The sequence below is a fragment of the Pristiophorus japonicus genome, chromosome 10 (genome assembly GCF_044704955.1).
Source record: "Pristiophorus japonicus isolate sPriJap1 chromosome 10, sPriJap1.hap1, whole genome shotgun sequence".
Classification (NCBI taxonomy): domain Eukaryota; kingdom Metazoa; phylum Chordata; class Chondrichthyes; family Pristiophoridae; genus Pristiophorus; species Pristiophorus japonicus.
The window spans coordinates 131,282,446-131,305,197 of record NC_091986.1 but is presented as its reverse complement, the minus strand read 5'-3'; the positions used below and the strand labels follow the sequence as shown (position 1 = coordinate 131,305,197).

The following is a 22,752-nucleotide window of genomic DNA, read 5'->3' as shown; positions in this document are numbered from 1 at the left end:
AGCATTATGCTCTGGACACCATCATCTTTGGCACAGCAGAGCAGGGCATTTTTGGTTACCGCTGCCGCTAAACTCCCGTGGAATTTACTGGGCATTGGCAGCTGCGCTGCACTTGGGTGAAAAGTCATTTGCGCCCCATTAGTGCCCAATGGGATTCGTAAACTACCCCAATTTCTCCCCCTTAGTTATAGAAACAACCCAGAGAACGATCTGCTGGATGTAAAGGAGTGGAAGAAATGGGGAGCCTCATGTGCCGCTAGGCATGGAAGAGAGAGGAAAAGAAGTAGAAAAAGAAGAATATATTTGACCTTGCATGATATTATACCATGTTTGATACATACAACTCCTCTTAACAGCTAGTATTCATAACAACTTTATTTGCTGGATAAATTTAAAGAGTATAAATCAAATTGTATGAAATAATATTGTACTTACCATTAATGGGTTGGTGGGATTCAAACACTTCACGAAACCAAAGGACAATGTCCACTTTGAAAATCATGTACATTATTATACAGGCCAGAATCACACAGATCAGTGGAACAAAGATCTTAATCACATGAGGTGTCCAATCTGGTGCTGGAAAGAAAATAAAGAATTGTGTTTGCAAGAAAGATGGAATGAATAGGTGATATTTCGTGGCATGGTATAGCATGATTTGACATAATTTTTTTAAATGGCTTAAGAAGGTCTAATCAGTAAAATATTCAAGGATAAAAATGATAATAAATGTTTTTAATGAGGTACGTAGATTTCTTCGAGGATGAAATATAGATCCATGCACCAGCACTTAGCTTCTTCTGAACAAGTCAATCTAAAGCTCTCAGTGATTTTGAATTTGAACCCTGGCTAAGTACACTGTAGTGCATGAGCACTTACATATGCTTTGTATTCACTGGTTAAACCAAGGCCCACCTGCCTGTTTCGGTGGATGTGAAGGATTCCATGGCACTTGTCGAGGAACATAGGAATAGAAGTAGACCATTTAGCACCTCAATCCTGTTCCGCCATTCATTGTGATCATGGCTAATCTGAGACCTTACTCCATATATCCGCTTTTGCCCCATATCCATTAATATCTTTGGTTAACAATCTATCAATTTCAGATTTAAAATTAACAATTGACCTAGCATCAATTGCAGTTTGCGGAAAAGAGTTGCAAACTTCTACCACCCTTTTCATCTCGAAGTTGTCATATATCCTACATGGTTACTGCTTGTACCACACAAGGAGTGCAACCAGAGGGCACTGCAGTGGGAGACTTGTAGGTTACCTGTACAGATGTGCCAGGCCTAGTATAAAAAGTAGGCCACCATGTGTAATCCTCACTCTGGCGTTACATTAAATGGACTAAGGTCACTACAGTTCAAGTACAACACATTGTCTCATGGAGTCATTATCAGAGCATTTGAAGACATAATAATTGGCGACGAGATTACGGGCTTTCAGGCGAAAATGGCTAACTTTGGTACGTTGCAGCAGTTCGCCGATGGTGATGATTGGAACACCTTTGTGGAGAGGCTGACCATTTCTTCACAACAAACGACCTGGCAGGCGACAATCCGGCCACACTGGCTGATAAGCACAGAGCTATCCTGCTAACGATCTATGGCCTCGTCAGGGACTTGCTGGCACCAGCGAAGACAGCGACCAAGACGTACGAGGAGCTTGTAACGCTGATCCAAGAACAACTCAAGCCCAAAGAGAGCATCCTCACAGCCAGACATTGGTTTTATACCCACTGATGACCCGAAGACCAGGAAATTGCAAAATATGTTGCAGACCTCAGGAGGCTGGTGGCACCGTGTGATTTCAGCGACCACCGAACCGAAGCGCTGCGGGATATCTTTGTCATCGGAATCAGCCACTAGGGCCTTCTTCACAAGCTACTATCTGCGGACACCACAATCACACTGCAGAAGGCAATCGCTGTGAGCCAAGCATTCATGACCTCGGCCTGCGGCTCCAGGCGGATGACTCATTCTCAGGACTCAAACCCGGCAAGTACTGTACACAGAATGGCGCCTTTAAGAGGCTGGACTGTAGAACATGAATCTCCTCAAGGGAGAGAGAACAGGCCCCCGAGTCCCTTAACTCAGAGTCCGCCAAGGGGGGCTAATCGAGTAGCACCATGCTGGCATTGTGGAGGAAATCACAGGGCTCACCAGTGCTGTTTTAAAGACTATGTATGTAAAGGCTGCAGCACAAAGGGCCACTCCAGTGAATATGTAAAAGAAATATGTTGATGAAGAGTCTGCAGATGGCCATGAATCCAGCGCGGATTATGAAGCGATAGTCAGAGAGGCAGCTCAGCCCCACGATGAGGTGTATGGCATGTTTACCTGCACCACCGAATGTTCCCCGTTGAGGATGGAAGTCGAGATAGATGGCGGTCCAGTCTTCATGGAAGTGGACACGGGGGCAAGCCAGTCAGTAATGAATCAAGAAGCCTTTGAGAGGCTATGGGACAATCAGGCTGAACGACCCAAGTTGGTCCCGGTTCAGGCAAAGCTGCGCACCTACACCAATGAAGATATTCCAGTCGTTGGTAGTGCAGATGTAAAGGTACTCCATAATGGCGCAGTGTACAAGTTACCTCTGTGGATTGTTGCAGGTGATGGACCAACGCTACTCGGAAGAAGGTGGATGGAGAAGATCCATTGGAGCCAGGAAGATTTCATCCCTCCAGCGATCAACGTCCCCCACGCTCAGAGGCAAAGCAAGCCCTCACCTGAGGTTGGATCTGGCACCAGAGAGCAGACCAGCATAGCACCTGAGGCACAGACCGCGCAGCATGACTGCATGGAGATGATCCAGCTGAGACAACCCGAACACACCTTCCAGGCTCCAGTGGAGGACTGGAGGAAGAAAATCGGTTCCAAAGGCGACTTCCCAGCTTCGGTGGCAGAACCCGGGGAGAAGAGGATCACAGCAGTCGACATCGTGGATGGAAGAAAGATGATGCCCAAACCACGAGATGATGCACTGAAGAAAAAGATGGCGGCAACCAGACCATGAGGTGCAGCGCTGATGGTGCAACACGTGGTACCCAGCAAAGAAAAGGATTGGGGTAAAGATAGCAAAGCTCTCTTAAAGGAGGCCAGCAACCCACCACACTTAAAGGGACAGTTCCACATTTTCAATCAATGTAATAGCAACTGTGAGTTAGATGTAAAATGTGTAATTGATGATCAGAATTGTGTACGTGCAATAAGCAAAGAAATGTCATGCGATTGCCATCGGAGCTACAGTTTATTTACAATGAGTAATGAAACATTGTGCAATGTAGGATTTCAACTGCATTCAGTTAATGCAACGGGCAAACAGCCATCGGGAGCACACAGGTCCAGCGAGCTACCCAATGCTGTAGCCTGCGTCCCTGGGACCAGAGTAATGCACCATGGATTGTGGCCACAAGCAGTTAATATAGACAAGCTGCAGAGCAAGCGATCTCAGGAGGGCAACCGCACCGGTATCAATACCCTGCCCCTGATCGGCTCCACCTCTCGGGCACCCGATGGCACCAATCGCCACGAGTCTGAAAGAGCAAACCTAGCCAAAGCACAGCCCCCAGACCTTATCACCACCAAGGCTATACCCGGGAATGAAGGATCACCCGCAACGGTTCTCCCAAATGGGACCGGGACCAGCCAGGATCCCAAACCAAATAACGCCCAGGCAAGCGAGTCAGCAGTACCCTGTGCACTGCTAGACGATTGCTCCTCAGGGAGCAGCAGCGACCCGGGGCACAAGGAGAGGACAGGGAGGTCACAGGCATCTGTGAACCTGCCCAACGCCAGGAGCAACGGCAAAAGTCCCGAGAGCAGGCAACTTGAGCCAACCGGGTTCCCACTGCCAGCACTGGGCACCGCGCCGCCACCAAACTACCTGGACACCATCCAGCAGTTCTGGCACAAGCTTGTCCTCATGCACCAGTGCTGACCCCAGCACTGGCTCCAAGTATATATCAAGTATGTACCTCACCAGTCAAATGTACTTGCCTCACAACGATACTACAAATGTAATGCTGTCAATGCAATTTTTTTTTTCCTGCACTTGAATGTATATGAATGTAATGAGCCACCAGCACAATCTGTATGTGGGGGGAGAGAATGGGGTGGTCATGGACGCACAAGCAGAAACCACCAGCACCTCTACTCCCACGAAACACCACCTACTCACCCAAGATGGAAACGACCCTCCAAGGATGAACCAGATAGAGCTAAGTCCAGAGCACAGTCAATGCATGAAGGCGATTTGCACTAAGGACTTGGGGGAGAGTGAAGTCATGTATCCTACATGTTTTCTGCTTGTACAGCCACCAGAGGGCACTGCAGTGGGAGACTTGTAGGTTACCTGTACAGGTGTGCCAGGCCTAGTATAAAAGACAGGCCAACATGTGTGATGTTCACTCTGGAGTTACATTAAATGGACTAAGGTCACTACAGTTCAAGTACAACACATTGTCTCGTGGAGTCATTATCAGAGCATCTGAAGACATAACAGAAGTGTTTCCTAACTTAATTCCTGAAAGGCCTAGCTCTTTTTTTTAGACGATGCCTGTTGTGTATGGAGAAAGAGTCAGACTGAACACTGTGAGCTCAAAGTAAAGTGTGATCTTAGTCCTTTATTGCAGGTCTCCAGAGTGCCTCCCCAACCTGTGAAGCCTTCTTAAATACCTGTGCACCCAAGGGATTATGGGATCCCTTGGGACTCCGGGGAATGAGCCCTCTGGTGGTTGTACAGAGTAAATACAAGTCCACATATATAACAATATTCCCCCCAAAGTCAATAGTGTAACTATTTACAATGTGAGTCAATCTGGGGCCCTTCTTGCCCTGGTTGATCGTCTCGGTGTGAAAGCTGGTGTTGTTGAATCATTTGTTGGGCCCTCGCTGGGCTGCTGTGCAGCTGGCCTTGCTGGGCTACCTGGTGTGTTGGGAACTGCAGGGCTGCTGTGGATGATGTGTTCTGCTTCATGGTCAATCGTGGTGTCGGTTGCCACTGGTGTGTGTGTTGGGGGCTCAAAAATGGTAGGGTCCAAGGTGGGTTGCTCACAGTAGTCCGTGAATCTGAGTTTGATTTGGTCCAAGTGTTTCCGGTGAATGAGTCCATTTGAAAATTTGACCCGAAATACTCTGCTCCCCTCTTTGGCCACGACAGTGCCGGGAAGACACTTGGGACCTTGTCCATAATTTAATACAAATACAGGATCATTGATTTCAATCTCGCATGACACATTTGCGCTATCATGGTATGCACTTTGTTGAAGCCGCCTGCTCTCTACCTGTTCATGTAGATCAGGGTGAACTAACGAGAGCCTTGTCTTAAGTGCTCTTTTCATGAGCAGTTCAGCAGGTGGGATCCCAGTGAGTGAGTGGGATCTCATGCGGTAACTAAGCAGGGCTCGGGATAGGCGAGTCTGCAGTGAGCCTTCAGTTATCCTCTTCAAGCCTTGCTTGATGGTTTGCACTGTTCTCTCTGCCTGACCATTGGATGCTGGTTTAAATGGGGCAGATGTGACATGTTTGATCCCATTGCGGGTCATGAATTCTTTGAACTCAGCACTGGTAAAACATGGCCCGTTGTCGCTCACCAGGACATCGGATAAGCCGCGAGTGGCAAACATGGCCCACAGGCTTTCAGTAGTGGCAGCGGACTACTAGCCGACATTATCTCACATTCAATCCACTTGGAGTACGCGTCTACAACCACAGGAACATTTTACCCAAGAACGGGCCTGCATAGTCGACGTGTACCCTAGACCACAGTTTGGAGGGCCAAGACCATAAACTTAGCAGTGCCTCCCTGGGTACATTGCTTAACTGTGAGCATGTATTACATCTGTGAACACTAAGTCTGCATCGATGCTGGGCCACCACACGTGGGATCTGGCTATCGCTTTCATCATTACGATGCCTGGGTGGGTACTGTGGCGATTATTGATGAAGGTGTCTCTGCCCTTCTTGGGGACCACTACTCGATTGCCCCACAGAAGGCAGTCTGCCTGTATAGATATTTCTTCTTTGCGCCACTGGAACGGCTTTATCTCTTCCTGCATTTCCAATGGGACACAGGACCAGCTCCCATGAGGCACACAGCTTTTGACTAGAGATAATAAGGGGTCCTGGCTTGTCCAGATGTTGATCTGCTGGGCAGTGACGGGTGATTTCTCACTCTCAAATGCTTCCATAACCATGGCTAGATCTGCGGGCTGTGCCATTTCCATCCCCATGGTGGGTAATGGCAGCCTACTGAGAGCATCGGCGCAGTTTTCTGTGCCTGGCCTGTGGCAGATGGCATAGTTGTATGCGGACAATATGAGCGCCCATCTCTGGATGCGGGCCGATGCATTGGTATTCAGCCCTTTACTCTCGGAAAACAGGGATATGAGTGGCTTATGGTCAGTTTCCAATTCGAATTTTAGCCCAAACAGGTATTGATGCATTTTCTTTACCCACACACGCTAACGCTTCTTTTTTAATCATACTGTATGCTCTCTCGGCCTTAGACAGACTCCTGGATGCATAAGCAACTGGTTGCAGTTTCCCAAAATCGTTAGCTTGTTGCAATACATACCCGACGCCATATGACGACGCATCACATGCTAGTACCAAACACTAACATGGATCATACAACACAAGCAATTTGTTTGAGCATAACAGTTTTCTCGCTTTAACAAAGGCATTTTCTTGGTTTTTGCCCCAAACCCATTCACCCCCTTTTCGTAGTAAGAGATGTAGTGGTTCTAGCAGGGTGCCGAGACCCAATAAGAAATTACCAAAGTAGTTCAAGAGTCCCAGAAACGACCGCAGCTTCGTCACGTTCTGTGGCCTCGGAGCATTCTTGATTGCCTCTGTCTTCGCGTTGGTGGGCCTGATGCCGTCCGCCGCAATCCTCCTTCCCAGGAACTCCACTTCAGGTGCCAGGAAAACGCACTTCGAGCGTTTTCACCTGAGCCCCACGCAGTTAAGTCGACTAAGAACCTCCTCCAGGTTCTGCAGGTGCTCGACTGTTTTCAGACCTGTGTCCTGGAAGATGTCGTCCTGGAAAACCACGGTGTGTGGGACTGACTTCAGTAAACTTTCCATGTTTCTCTGGAATATCGCCGCCGCTGATCGGATTCCAAACTGGCATCAGTTATAAATAAAAAGACCTTTGTGTGTGTTGATGCAGGTGAGGGCCTTCGATGATTCCTCCAGTTCCTGTGTCATGTAGGCTGAAGTCAGATCCAGCTTCATGTACATCTTTCCTCCCGCCAACGTTGCAAAGAGGTCGTCGGCTTTTGGTAGTGGGTATTGGTCCTGCAGGGAGAAATGATTGATAGTTACTTGTAATCGCCACAGATTCTGACGGTGCCGTCTCCCTTGAGGACTGGGACAATAGGACTGGCCCACTCGCTGAACTCAATCGGTGAGATGATGCCCTCTCTTTGTAGCCAGTCTAGATCGATTTCTACCCTTTCTCTCATCATGTACGGTACTGCTCTCGCCTTGTGATGAATGGGTCGCTCCCCCGGAATTAGGTGGATCTGCACTTTTGTTCTTTGGAATTTCCCGATGCCTGGTTCGAACAGCAAAGGAATTTTTTTTTAAGACCTGTGTGTCGTCAGCAGGGGATAGCGCTCGGATGTCGTCCCAGTTCCAGCATATCTTTCCCAGCCAGTTCCTGCCGAGCAGCATGGAACCATCGCCCGGTACCACCCAGAGTGGTAGCTTGTGCACCGCTCCATCGTAGGAGACCTTTATGGTAGCATTGCCGATTACAGGAATCAGTTCGTTTGTGTAAGTTCTTAGTTTCGTGCGAATTGGAGTTACGACTGGCCTTGAGGCCTTGTTGCACCATAACCTTTCAAAAGTCTTTTTGTCCATGATGGACTGGCTTGCGCCCATTTAGTTCAACATTCAGCATTATCGGGGGACAATTCGTGGTGAATGTGTCTACCCCATGTATCTCTGCCTCCTCTATCTGAGGCTCTGTTTCGTCGTGATCCTCCTCTGCAACATGGTGGTTTGCAGGTTTAACAGGCTTAGCAGCTCGCCTGCACACTCGTTGGAGATGTCCCATTTTTTCACAGCCCTTGTAAACGTATCCTTTGAATCGGCATGAATGGAAATGATGATCACCCCCGCATCGCCAATAAGGTGTTAATGGCCTTGCATTCATCATCCTTGATGGTGGACTCTGAAACATCTGCGGACGTGTAGCTGCAGGTATGTGTAACCTGCCCTGTACATTACAATTCGAGAACAACATCACTTTGTTCACAGTACTTGTAGAAGCACTTGTGTGCTGAGAGATTTGATTCATATTGTCACTGGTGGCTATGAACACCTGGGCTATTGCTATGGCCTTACTCAAGGTTGGGGTCTCTACAGTCAAAAGTTTGTGAAGTATGGTTTCGTGGCCAATGCCAAGTACAAAAAAGTCTCTGAGCATGTACTCCAAGTGTCCTTCAAATTCGCAATGTCCTGCAAGGCGTCTTAGCTCGGTGACATAACTCGCCACTTCCTGACCTTCAGACCTTTTGTAGGTGTAGAATCAGTACTTCACCATCAGAACACTTTCCTTCGGGTTCAAATGCTCTCGGACCAGTATGCACAAATCATCGTACAATTTCTCCGTGGGTTTCACTGGAGTGAGCAGATTCTTCATGAGGCCATACGTTGGTGCCTCACAGACGGTGAGGAGGATCGCCCTTCAGTTGGCAGCGCTCTCTTCCCCATCTAGCTCGTTGGCCACGAAGTATTGGTCGAGTCGCTCCACGAAAGTTTCCCAATCATCTCCCTCCAAAAATTTCTCCAGGATGCCCACTGTTCTCTGCATCTTTGGGTTCACTATCTGTATCTATCGCCAGTTGTTGTGTCTGGAGAAAGCGTCAGACTGAACACTGTGAGTAAAGTTTGACCTTAATCTTTTATTGCAGCTCTCCAATCTGTGAAGGCTTCTTAAATACCTGTGCTCCCAAGGGATTATGGGATCCCTTGGGACGCCGGAGAATGAGCCCTCATGTGGCTGTACAGAGTAAATACAAGTCCACATATATAACAATGCCCCCTTCTCCTGGACTCCCAACCAATCGAAATAGTTTCTGTCTATCTACCCTATCTGTTTCCCTTTCAATATCTTGAAATCGTCACTCAAATCACCCCTTAACCTTTTAAATTCCAGGGAATATAACCCTAGTTTGTGTAATCTCTCCTCATAGTTTAACTCTTGGGGTCCAGGGATCATTCTGGTAAATCTACGCTGCACTCCCTTCAAGGCCAATATATCCTTCCTAAGGTGTGGTGTCCAGAACTGCTCACGGTACTCCATGTGTGGTCTAACTATTGCTTTGTATAGCTGAAGAAGAGCATAGAGTTCTCTTGGAGGCCTAACAGGAACCTGTTCAACCTTCGCCGTCTCCAGGCCAGGTCCAAGACTACCCAAACCTCTGTCGTCGAGCTATAGTACGCGGACGACACCTGCGTCTGCGCACATGCAGAGGCTGAATTCCAGGACATAGTCGACATATTTACTGAGGCGTACGAAAGCATGGGCCTTACGCTAAACATCCGTAAGACAAAGGTCCTCCACCAGCCTGTTCTCGTCGCACAGCACTGCTCCCCCAATCATCAAGATCCACGGTGCGGCCCTGGACAACGTGGACCATTTTCCATACCTCGGGAGCCTATTATCAACAGGAGCAGACATTGATGACGAGATTCAACACCACCTCCAGTGCGCCACTGCAGCCTTCGGCCGCCTGAGGAAAAGAGTGTTTGAAGACCAGGCCCTCAAATCTACCACCAAGCTTATGGTCTACAGGGCTGTAGTAATACCCGCCCTCCTGTATGGCTCAGAGACAGGGACCATGTACAATAGGCACCTCAAGTCGCTGGAGAAAAACCACCAACGATGTCTCCGCAAGATCCTACAAATCCCCTGGGAGGACAAACGCACCAATGTTAGCATCCTCGACCAGGGCAACATCCTCAGCATTGAAGCAATGACCACACTTGATCAGCTCCGCTGGTAGGCCATATTGTCCGCATGCCAGACACGAGACTCCCAAAGCAAGCGCTCTACTTGGAACTCCTTCATGGCAAATGAGCCAAAGGTGGGCAGAGGTACCATTGCAAGGACATCCTCAAAGCCTCCCTAATAAAGTGCAACATCCCCACTGACACTGGCGAGTCCCTGGCCGAAGACCGCCCTAAGTGGAGGAAGTGCATCTGGGAGGGCGCTAAGCACCTCGAGTCTCATCGCCGAAAGCATGCAGAAATCAAGCTCAGGCAGCGGAAAGAGCGTGCGGCAAATCTGTCCCACCCTCCCTTACCCTCAACAACTATCTGTCCCACCTGTAACAGGAACTGTGGCTCTCATATTGGACTGTTCAGACACCTAAGGACTCATTTTAAGAGTGGAAGCAAGTCTTCCTCCATTCCGAGGTACTGCCTATGATGATGATTCCATCAGCATGGGTGCCATTTATGCTGTCTCACCCTGGTCCTCAAAAGCTGACCATGATGAGCCCCAACACCAGCAGCCCCAGGCACATCAGCAGCACCAACAACAACACGGCCAACCTTCTTCTCAACCACCTGATGTTGTACAGGTAGGAGGGCAACAGCACCCGAGCACATTGCTCCATATGTAAATAGAATCCCTATAAGTAAAATAAAAACCCCCTTTCTGATTGGTTAGCCCGGCCCATGTGATCCCAGGGACGGTTGTGAACCGTATGATCGCCTGGGATATGTGGGCCTCTACACATGCGTATGCGTAGAGCCCAAGGAGCGTGAGTCTCCGTGGATTCAGGACCATCAGGTAGGTTTATAGTTTTATTGTGGTTGGGAGGCATCTGCCCATGGGAAGCCTCCGACCACAAATTCAGGCCCAGAATCATGCATGGTGCAGGAAGTTTATTCATTCATGACACCATAAAGAAGCTGCCTCTAAATAATAAGAGCAATGTGGATGGAATAACTTTCAGGCCAGATAGTGGAAGGATGAATAAAACCCATCTGATATCACAAAAATAAGTAAGTTGGTGAATCATTTGAGTCACCTGCTTCTCGGTAAACCTTTCACGATATTATTTATATTCCCTTGGATAATGACTGACAAAATAGTCAGCTGTCCTGGCCCTTGGTTTGAGGAGCGAGAGATGATGAGTTTCCTATCACATCAACAATTATCCATCATTGACGTGAATTGGTGATCTTAAGAAGGTACTGCTGAAAAAGGCGACCAGAAAACCATGGATGCATTCGAAACCGTATACTCTTCCACAGAAAGTATGAACAAATATTCTTTGTGAGTTAATTGCCAAGCCATTGTATGGACCACCCTGAAAGTATTAACCCCTACTCAAGGAGTACACAATAAATATGAACAGATCTTATCAGTGCTTCCAGGCTTAAATATTACCTTATATACAAATTTACACATGCATAGACTATTGCTACACCAAATAAAAATATAGCAAAATATCCTTATTTCAATAATAAGCTAGCTTCAAAAGCAAAACCTTACATTGAGGTGCAATTCGAAAAAAACTAGAACAATGTCCTCGATAATTAATTGCAAAACATTCAAATGTGGTTTGAAAGTCTTCCTCAATGATCTTGGAGATAATTAGAGTTCTCAGAATAACTGTTGCATGATGAACTTCTGTTTTATTACTGTGAAAGGTATAAAATGACACAATTAGTATAAGCATGTTGACCAGACAAGTTGCAACTTGCCAATGCTGTTTATTAGAAACTCGACCATTCTGAATTTTGCTTCTTTTTTATGTATTTAAAAATATCAGTTCAAGTAAATGCAATAAAAACTATTGTAAATGTTAGCTGATCATGGATAGTTGGGGATCTGGATCAGTTGTGACATTTAGCTGCCAAATAGGGTTGTGTTTAAACTGACCTGTCCCTTTAAGACATTGCCCAGTCACACCCAGCGGTTAATTAGAAACTAATTGCTGGGGAAATTTCTGTAGATTGTAAATTCCTACCTTCTATACTTGGAGACAATCAGATCATGAAGATCAGAAAAAAAACAGCAGGAAGTGTGAGGAGTGTATGTGAGATGCAAGACTTATATACCAGGTGAGTGGATCTCCAGTCGTGATGCTCATGGTAACTTGGGAGATAGGGGAAGTGATTTTCATCTCTGTACTGCCCCAAGCCAGTAGTGGAATAACAAATATGTCAGAAATCAATTCCCACTAACTCCTGCTTTCACAAGACTCCATTCGATATTTGAATCAGGCCTGGGGCAGATAGCAGCCACTCGAAGCACATGGGAGCTTCATTAAAATATGGAGAAGAGGACGTGGAATGACTGCATGCCATTTTCAGTCCTGTGGAAATTCTGACAGCGAGTCGCCAGCTTTCATGAGCCTTAATACCAGGTGCAGCTATTTATTGATTGATTTATTTAATTGCCCGAAGTTCCTTTTATTGACTGCAGAGGGATTGCCATCAGGAATACTTCAAGGTGACATGTTGGGAAGAAAAGGGTATCAGCCTCCTTGTATTACTCTCCTTTAATTGTCCCCATCCCTTTAAATTTATCTTACACCCAATTCTTGTCTCCTACCAGTGGTGTCATCCACAAGCTCTCAGAACCCTCCACAGATGATCACAGTCCTAGGAGAAGCAGCAGGAGTTTATCTTGCTAGACCATGATGATTTCTGTCTCCCCAAGCATGTGTGCACAATCAGGGGTGAATCTCCATCGGGAGTCTTCCCAGTTTCATGCAAATTAGCTGATGCCACAAAATATATCAGAGTCAGTGGTACACGCAGAAGTTCTGCCAGTACATCGGCCTCTGTGTCTCGACTCTCACAGGGAGCAAGACTCACTCAAAACAGTAGTATGAGAAACAGAGGCTAAAGGTATATCAAGTAAAGGGGCAACAAGACCCAAAAATGCAGCAAAGACCAATTGGGGTGGGTATATGAGCTGATGAGAATTCAAGTTCAAAGAAAGCTTTAGAGCTTGAGCACAGAGCTTGGAGACAGAGCTGGGTGAATGCAATCGGAGTGGATTGCAAGCAGAGTGGAAGAATTTGGTGAGAGCAGGAATCGGTGGAGAGGAGGATGGCAGTTGAACCGTCTAACTGAAAAGGAGGGGTGGAGACACAGAACCCAAGGATTCTAAGTTAATAGACCTGAGAGCAGATCTGCGGGAGAGCGAGAGGAGCGACGGAGATAAAGGTAGGCCGAAGAGCCCAGAGGGAGCGCGAGCTTTAGGAAGTGAGGTTAAAAAAAACTAAAGTGACATCAGCACAAGGAAATATAGAAACAGAGAAAATAGGAGCAGTAGTAGGCCATTCGGCCCTTTGAGTCTGCACCGCCATTCAATATGATCAAGGTTAATCCTCTATCACAACACCATATTCCAGCTTTTACCCCATACCCCTTGATGCCCTTTGTTTCTAGAAATGTATCTATCTCCCTCTTAAATATATTCAGTGACTTGGCCTCCACAGCCTTCTGTGATAGAGAATTCCACAGGTTCACCACCCTCTGAGTGAACAAATTTCTCCTCATCTCAGTCCTAAATTTCGTACCCCATATCCTGAGACCGTGACCCCTTGTTCTAGACTTCCCAGCCAGGGGAAACATCCTCTCCACATCCAGTCTATCCAACCCAGTCAGAATTGTATACGTTTCAATGAGATCCCCTCTCATTCTTCTAAACTCTAGTGAATACAGGCCTAGTCGACCCAAACTCTCCTCATACGACAGTCCTGCCATCTCAGGAATCAGTCTGAATCACTGCACTCCCTCTATGGCAAGTATATCGTTTCTTAGGTAAGGAGACCAAAACTGCACACAATACTCCAGGTACGGTCTCACCAAGGCCCTGTATAACTGTTGTAAGACATCATTGCTCCTGTACTCAAAGCCTCTTGCAATGAAGGCCAGCATACCATTTGCCTTCCTAACTGCTTGCTGCACCTGCATATTTGCTTTCAATGACTGGTGTACAAGGACACCCAGGTCTCTGTACATCGACACTTCCCAAACCATCACCATTTAAATAATACTTTGTCCTTATGTTTTTCCTATCAAAGTGGATAACTTCACATTTATCCACATTATACTGCATCTGCCATGTGTTTGCCCACTCACTCAACCTATCTAAATTGCCTTGCAGCATCTTTGCATTCTCCTCACAACTCTCAAGAGGAGCTGATTGGTGAGTAGTTGGTGATTGTGTTTTTTTTAAGTCTTGAGTTTATTTCTATTAAGTTAGTCTATTAAATAGAGGCAAGGCAGGTCACCTCAGTCCCATGGAATGTACATCTTCTGCTATGTGGAAACTCCAGGACGCCTCCCATGTCCTGGAGAACCTGAAGCTTCAGGTTTTGGAGCTTGAGCGGCAGCTGGAGTCACTGCGGTGCATCCGTGAGGTTGTTAGTTACATGGATAGCACATTTCAAGATAGTACACACCCTCTCTGCCTGTACACTCTAGGGTGACCACCAGACAGACAAGGAGCACCAGGCAGGTAGTGCAGAAGTCTCCTGAGTGCATCTCACTCTCTAACCGGTACTGATAAGGACGATAGTTCCTCTGAGGAGTACAGTCAGAGCCAAGTCCACGGTACCACGGATGACTCAGCTGTACAGGGGGTGAGGAGAAAGATTTGAAAAGCAATAGTAAAAGGGGATTCAATAGTTAGGGGAACAGACAGGGGTCTCTGCAGCTGTAGATGTGATTCCAGGATGGTATGTTGCCTCCCTGGTGCCAGGGTCAAGGATGTCACTGAGTGGCTGCAGAATATTCTGAGGAGGGAGAGTGAACAGCCAGAGGTCATGGTCCATATCGGCATCAATGACATAGGTAGAAAGAGGGATGAGGTCCTGCAGGTGCGTTTTAGGGAGCTAAGAAAGAGATTAAAAAGTAGACCTCAAAGGTAGTATTCTCCAGATTTCTTTTAGCACTACAAGCTCATGAGTATAGAAATATGAGGATAGAGCAGATGATTGTGTGGCTAGAGAGATGGTGCAGGAGGGAGGGCTTTAGATTCCTGGGACATTGGGACCAATTCTGGGAGAGGTGGGACCTGTACAGACCAGACAGGTTGTACCTCAACAAAGCCGGAGCCAATATTCTCTCAGGGAGGGGGAGGGCGACGGGACGGTTGATGGTTCTGTTGGGGAGGGTTTAAACTAAATTGATAGGGGAATGGGCACCAGGATGTAGCATTAGAAAGGAGAAATAAGGTACACAAAGGAGTGGGAGAGATAGATAGCACTAGAGTAAGAAATAGTACAGTATTAGATGGGGTCAGACTAAGAGAGAATACATGAAGGTATAAGATAGGTTTACAGTGCATGTGTGTAAACACACAAAGCGTGCTAAATAAGATTGGTGAGCTACAGGTGCAAATAGCCACATGGGAATATGATATCATGGAGATAATGGAGACCTGGCCCAAAAAAGGGCAGGATTGGGTACTAAATATTCCTGGAGATATGATGTTCAGGAAAGATAGGGAAAGAAAGAAAGGAGGTTGGGTGGCAATATTGATTAAGGAGAATATTACAGTGCTTCTGAGAGAGCATGTCCTGGTGGGGTCAAGAACTATTTGGTTAGAGTTAACAAACAATAGAGGTGCCATTATACTACTAGGTGTATTCTACAGGCCACCAACTAGTGAGAAGGATTTAGAGGAGCAAATTTGCTAGGAAATTACAGAGAGGTTCAAGAACTACAGAGTAGTGATAATGGGGGACTTCAACTATTCTAATATAGACTGGATAATTATAGTGTAAAGGGCAGAGAATGGGAGGAATTTCTGAAGTGTATTCAGGAGAACTTTCTGGATCAGTACGTTTCTGGCCCAACGAGGAATGAGGCATTGCTGGATCTGGTTCTGGGGAATGAGGTGGGGCAAGTGGAGCAAGTGTCATTCGGGGAACAGTGATCATAGTATCATAAGGTTTAGACTAGATATGGAAAAGGACAAGGAGCAATCTAGAGTAAAAAAATACTTAATTAGAGGAGGGCCAATTTCAGTGGGTTGAGAATCAATATGGCCCGTGTAAATTGGAATCAAAGATTGGCAGGCAAAGCTGTAATCGAACAATGGGCTGCCTTTGAAAAGGAGATGGTTTGGGTACATTCGAGGTACATTCCCACAAGGAGGAAAAGTAGGGCAACCAAAGCCAGAGCTCCATGGATGATGAAAGAGATAGAGAGTAACATGAAGCAGAAAAAGGGGGCATATGACAGATGTCAGGCTGAGAATACAAGTGAGAACCAGACTGAATGTAGAAAGTTCAGTGGGGATGTGAAAAAGGAAATAAGAGATGCAGAGAGAGTATGATAGTAGATTGGCAGCTAACATAAAAGGGAATCCAAAAGTCTTCTATAGGCATATAAATAGTAAACAAATAGTAAGAGGAAGGGTGGGGCTGATTAGGGACCAAAAAAGAGAACTACACATGGAGGCAGAGGGTATGACTGAGGTACTAAATGAGTAATTTGCATCTGTCTTTACCAAGGAAGAAGATTCTGCTAAAGTCAAAGTGGAAGAGGAGGTAATTGAGATACTGGATGGGATAAAAATTGATAAAGAGGAGGTACTAGAAAGGCTGGCTATACTTAAAGTAGATAAGTCACCAGGACCAGATGGGATGCAACCTAGAATGCTGAGGAAAGTAAAACTGGAAATTGTAGAGGTACTGGGCATAATCTTCTAATCCTTAGATATGGGGCTGGTGCCAGAGAACTGGAGAATTGCAAATGTTACACCCTTGTTCAAAAGGGTGGAAGGATAACCCCATCAACTATAAGCCAGTCAGTTAAACCTCAGTAGTGGGGAAGCTTTTTGGGGACAAAATTAACAGTCACTTGGACAAGTGTAGAATAATTAGGGAAAACCAGTACAGATTTGTTAAAGGCAAACCATGTTTAACTAACTTGATTGAATTTTTTGATGAGGTAACAGAGAGAATTGATGAGGGCAATATGGTGTACATGGACTTCCAAAAGGCATTTGATAAAATGCCACAAAATAGGCTTGCTAGCAAAGTTGAAGCCCGTGGAATAAAAGGGACAGTGGCAGCATGGATCCGGAATTGGCTAAGTGACAGGAAACAGAGAGTAGTGGTGAATGGTTATTTTTTGGACTAGAGGAAAGTACACAGTGGTGTTCCCCAGGGGTTGATATGTGGACCACTGCTTTTCTTGATATATATTAATGACTTGGACTTGGGTGTACAGGGCACAATTTCAAAATTTGGAGATGATGCAAAACTTGGAAGTATAGTTAACAGTGAGGACGATAGTGATGGACTTCGAGAGGACATAGACAGGCTGGTGGAATGGGCGGACACGTGGCAGATGAAATTTAACGCAGAAAAGTGCAAAGTGATACATTTTGGTACGAAGAACGAGGAGAGGCAATATAAACTAAAGGATGCAATTCTAAAGGAGTGCATGAACTGAGAGACCTGGGGATATATGTGCACAAATCATTGAAGGTGGCAGGCCAAGTTGAGAAGCGGTTAAAAAAGCATATGGGATCCTGCACTTCATAAATAGAGGCATAGAGTAGAAAATCAAGGAAATTATGATGAACCTTTATAAAACACTGGTCCGACCTCAACTGGAGTACTGTGTACAATTCTGGGCATCCCACTTCAGGAAGGATGTGAAGTCCTTAGAGAGGGTGCAGAAAAGATTCACAAGAATGGTTCTAGGGATGAATGTGGATAGTTATGTGGATAGACTACAGAAGCTGGGGTTGTTCTCCTTGGAGCAGAGAAGTTTGAGAGGAGATTTGATAGAGGTGATCAAAACCATGAGGGGTCTAGACAGAGTAGATAGAGAGAAACTGTTCCCATTGGCAGAAGGGTGGAGAACCAGAGGACACAGATTTAAGGTGAATGGCAGAAGAACCAAAGGCGACATGAGGGAAAACATTTTTATGCAGTGAGTGGTTAGGATCTGGAATGCGCTGCCTGAGAGGGTGGTGGAGGCAGATTCAATCATGGCTTTCAAAAGGGAATTGTGTAAGTACCTGAAGAAAAAAAAATTGCAGGGCTACAGGGAAAGGATGGGGGAGTGTGACTAGCTGAAGTGTTCTTGCAGAGAGCTGGCGTGGACTCGATGGGCCAAATGGCCCAATTCTGTGCTGTATGTAAGCTAGCTGTCAATCCAGATCGACTTTTCTTTGATGGACTGCGCATGAGTGATTTTTTTAATGTTTTTTTTTTAAAGAAACATTTTACCCGTGATTTCGGGGGTGAGATGAAGAGGAAGGAGAGAGAATGAGAAGGAGCAGCAAGCTAGTCAATGGTCAGTTATTTTAAAAACACATTGCAGAGTTAAAAAATATTCATAACAACTAAGAATTCTACAGTTTGAAGAATAAGAAGACATATTTTACAAAGCAAAATTCATAACAGAAATTTTATGGAAATGTAAAAAAAATGCAAACGTAGGAACATCGAAAAGGATGGGAGGTTGAGGGCACTTGCCTTCGACGAGACGGAGTTACCTGCCCTTCTCGAGCATATCACAGAGAGGTACTCAGACCTAACAAAGGGTGGTCATAGAAAGCCCACCCCTGCAAAAGGAGTACAATAGGATATGGGACGAGATCGGGGAGGCTGTGTCCTCCATAAGTATCATGGTATTCACCGGGGAAAAGTGCTGCAAGAGGTGGAACGATCTGGTGAGGGTCGCAAGAGTAAGCAATGATTTTATTTATGCACCCCGCCATGTGCCATGTACCATGTAAATGTAGGTTCAGTGTCACATGGATGATTTTATTTATCTTAAGGTTACGGAGATGTATTTGTGCTTTCAGGCAATGACAAGCGGATCAACGCAATGTTTTTTATGTGTGTGTGTGTGTGTCTGCGATGTTAAATGGATTGAAGATTTTTACTTTACTTTCTGCAGAAGAAGACATCTGCAATAGCAGCCAATCAGCGGCGCACGGGGGGTGGACCCACAACCCAAAAGCCTCTGACTGAAATTGAGATACGTGCCCTGCCCCTGGTTGAGAATAGCAACCGAGCCACCACCAGCATTGGAGCTGACCCACTCACACAGGATGATAAGTTGAATACAATCCCCAGTCTGTGTTACGGTCCTCTCATGTCATGTAATGTAACTGTAACTGCAATGTTGGCCTGTTGTTATGTAATGTAAGTTTATTGCACTGTAATGTTGGCCTCATGTGATGTACTGCAATGTTGGGGGCAAGTTACGCAATGCATACATGTATTGTCTGTCTGCGATATGTAATGCAGTACTGCAGCAGTGGTGGACATTTAAGTAAGACGGCGATAAGTCACTGTACTATATACTCATGTAAACCTGATCCCTCCCCTGGTGTTGAGCATTTTTAAATGTTGTTTTGTACTTCCAGACTCGGACGATTCAGACTACACCAATACAGAGAGACCAGATGACAGACCCAGTGCCTCCACCTCTGGCGTCACCCAGCCCTCTCCCGACTTCAGCACTGGCAGAGATGAGGAAGATGAAGAGGAAGAGCTGCTGATCCTGGAGCCAGTGGAGGTGGAGGTGGAGGTGGAGACGGAGGAGGGTACACCGGCTCCATGTGGGCCAGCTGGAACATCCTTCACCACTGAGTTTGTATTCAGGGGATTCCCCCATGACTCCTCTGATTCTGTGGGACCAAGTGGTGCACAGCAAGGCACCCCCAGTGTTGCAGCACCTTTTCCGCAGCGACAGAGGTTGGTGCAGGAAAGGTTGGTTGCTGTAGGTGTGTACAAGAACATGGTGCATCTGTCACAGGCCAGCGTCGACATAGGTTGAGAGCTGCTCAAGGCGATGTCTACGATAGATCGCGACTCTATCAGAGCGGCAGTCAGAGGATATGTCGCGTATGATACCGCGATGGAGCGGACCGCTGACGCCATCGAAGCCATGCGGCAATCGATGGGATCGGGACAAGCCGCGGAACCTCCCCCCCCCCCCCCGTGCCATAGTAGTCAGGTCGACAGGTGGGAGCTGACATCCTCTTCCAGCCCTGAAGCTGTGCCTTCCACATCACCGAGCTTCTCCTGAGGCCCCATTTATTGCGCCTGCAATGTCTGACCCCCAACGACAGCAACAGCACTCGGGGTGCGGTGCTGCACGCCGGCTTGGTACCAGCACGGGGAGGTCCGGGCTTAGAGGGAGTGGGAAAGGGAAGGGCGGGAGTAAGAAAGGGGGAATAGTCCCAAGGATGGTGTAGCTCGTAGTCGATAACGAGGTCGAGGTCGTGGTCGAGGACAGTAAAGGGTCTTTTGTTGTACTTATTCATTGAATAATTTAAGTTTGATTTGTAAAAGTTTATTAAACTTGTAAAAGTTTTGTTAAAGTTGTTATTAAAGTTGCGAAAATTTTGTTAAAGTTGTTATTAAAGTTGTTACAGTTGTTTTATAGTTATAAGTTTTACAAAGTTTTAAAATTGTTGTATATTTTTGATATTTTTGCATAAACGTTTGAATTGAATTTAAGCACTCTTGTACCGTATCAAACTTTTGGGGTAACAGTCATCAGGGTCCCAAAGCGCAGCTCTCCACATTCAAGCAAAGCGATCATTTATAAACCTTCTCACATCTGGTTCCTCCATTTGATAGGTAGTCAGCAATACAGGCTGAGAAAGTAGTGGCCCCATTTTGTTTAAACCTCCATAATATTTTTCAATTAAAAAAATACAACTAAAATGCCTTTTATCTTAATAAGTTACTCAGTACCAATAAAGATACCTTATCCACTCTAAATTGCACTGTAAAATCACTGTTCACCTCTGAAATACAGAGGTGCTGCTTTAGCTGACAGTTCCCGATTTCCAAAATGGCGGCTCCATGCACTCTGTTCATTCCCGCCCACTGAACATCGCGTAAAACCACCTTTTGAGGACGGTATGCAGCTCCGGTGGTATGTCGGTGGTATGCAATGAAAATCGGACGTTTTGGGCGGTATGCAGGCGGTCCTGCACGGTGGATGGTGTGCATACCGCATGTCAATGATGAATATTCCGCCGAGCGGTATGTCAGTGGTATGTAGGTGTTTTTTGACCAAAATCGCATTTTGGAGCGGTAGTGGGTGGTATGTCGACCAATTTCAGGGCCCTGGTATACTCATTTCCTGGTTGCAAAGCAGAGGAAAGCTGGGCTCTATGATAAAAAAAGGTAATTTATATAGGGTAAATTCTGGGAGGCTTCACCCTTGGTGTAGAGCCTGTTAACTCTCAACAGAAATCAGACAACAGGGTATGATGTACAATATTTACAATTTATCATTGATTCATTTTAAGCACCATAGAACTGGAAGCATTCTGAGTCAAGCACACAGAACTCCCTGTCCAATTCACCACAATGCAATCCTGTTGAATGATGCTCCACATTAGGAAAATTGACCCTATAATGTAAAATCTTTTTCTCAATCATATACATCTTAAATTGTGCTCCTTTCCACAACTCCATGCCCCAATATTTGCATAGATTAGGGCTGTGCAAGAAGGAGGCAGATGGAGTGTAATGTGGGGAAGTGTGAAATTATCCACTTTGATAGGAAGAATGGAAAAGCAGTCTATTTTGTAAAAGGCCAGAGACTAGTAAATGTTGGTATCAGAGGGATGTGTGTCCTTGTACCCTGTACATGAATCATAGAAAGTTAGCATGGAGGTGCGGCAGGTAACTAGGAAGGCAAATGGTATGTTAGCCTTTATTGCAAGGGGATTGCAGTATAAGAGTAAGGAAATCTTACTGCAATTGTACAGGGCTTTGGTGAGACCACACCTGGAATATTGGTCCATAATTTGTGGCCCCTACGGGCATGTACGAGGTGCGCATGCACCCGTAAAGGCTGTGCAAGTTCCGGGTTTCCTCGTACGGACCGGTTGTGTGAATACCAGGAACTTACGATCTATCAAGAATTTTCCTGACAGATCCAACATCCCTGGGAAAAGGGCGCCCGTGGTCAAAGAGTTGGACTATTTGCCCAACTTCTGCCCAGCGAATGCATAAGGCCTGTTTTTACCAGCGTGTGAGTTTAAAAAAACATTAAAATAATTGTTTATCAATCATTTATACATTAAAAAACCTGTACAATAAGCTAAGTTTATTTTTAACCCCTTTACAACATTTAAATGTATTTTTCAATAATATTTGCAGTAGATATTTAATTAAATGTAATTTTAATTCATTTTAAATATGGATTTTTAAATTTTATTTATTTGATGTGTACATGTATTTTTGGGGGCATTCCCATTCATGCTTATGGGGTTTCTATACAATTACACGTGGCTCTGGGCACAAATACACAGAAAATCGCATCCGGTGTAGTGGTAAATGGGAAAGAAAGAACCTTTATCACTGAAACCTTTATTTGTAATCTTTTCATTAATCTGTTAAGATGGATGCAGCAGGAGTCAAGTACTCAGTGTGGCGTAAATCCAGCAATGTCTTTTTCACGACAATATGGTGGGTTTACAGAAGCATTTGAACTTTTTTCATACATTACCCACTCCACCATTAAGCTTTCATGTTAGCCAAGGAATTAAAAGTAAAACACACATTTGAATTCCTTGCTTAATTCTGAATCCATCATTGCGAACTTCGATGTTATTCACTTTCCAGATAAGCACAGAAATTTGCAGCTCTCCAAATCCTAGAAAAGCTTCACAGGACACAATCAGCTCTGAGCCTGTGAAATAAAAATAACACTATGCAGCCTTAAAACATCTTTCATTAAAACATTGTTGCAGAGTTCACTTTCA

General features: G+C 45.6%; 1 protein-coding gene across 1 annotated transcript in view; it reads right to left on the bottom strand.

Moving 5' to 3' along the window:
* The window catches only part of LOC139274795 (interleukin-1 receptor type 1-like), a gene marked incomplete at its 5' end in the record, with an annotated part of 81,119 nt that overhangs the window by 11,212 nt on the left and 47,155 nt on the right, over positions 1–22,752 (bottom strand). The window contains 3 exons of the mRNA XM_070891489.1: positions 436–579; positions 11,521–11,669; positions 22,550–22,679. Of these exons, the coding sequence (XP_070747590.1) occupies positions 436–579; positions 11,521–11,669; positions 22,550–22,679 (423 nt within the window). The remainder of the gene's footprint in view (positions 1–435; positions 580–11,520; positions 11,670–22,549; positions 22,680–22,752) is intronic.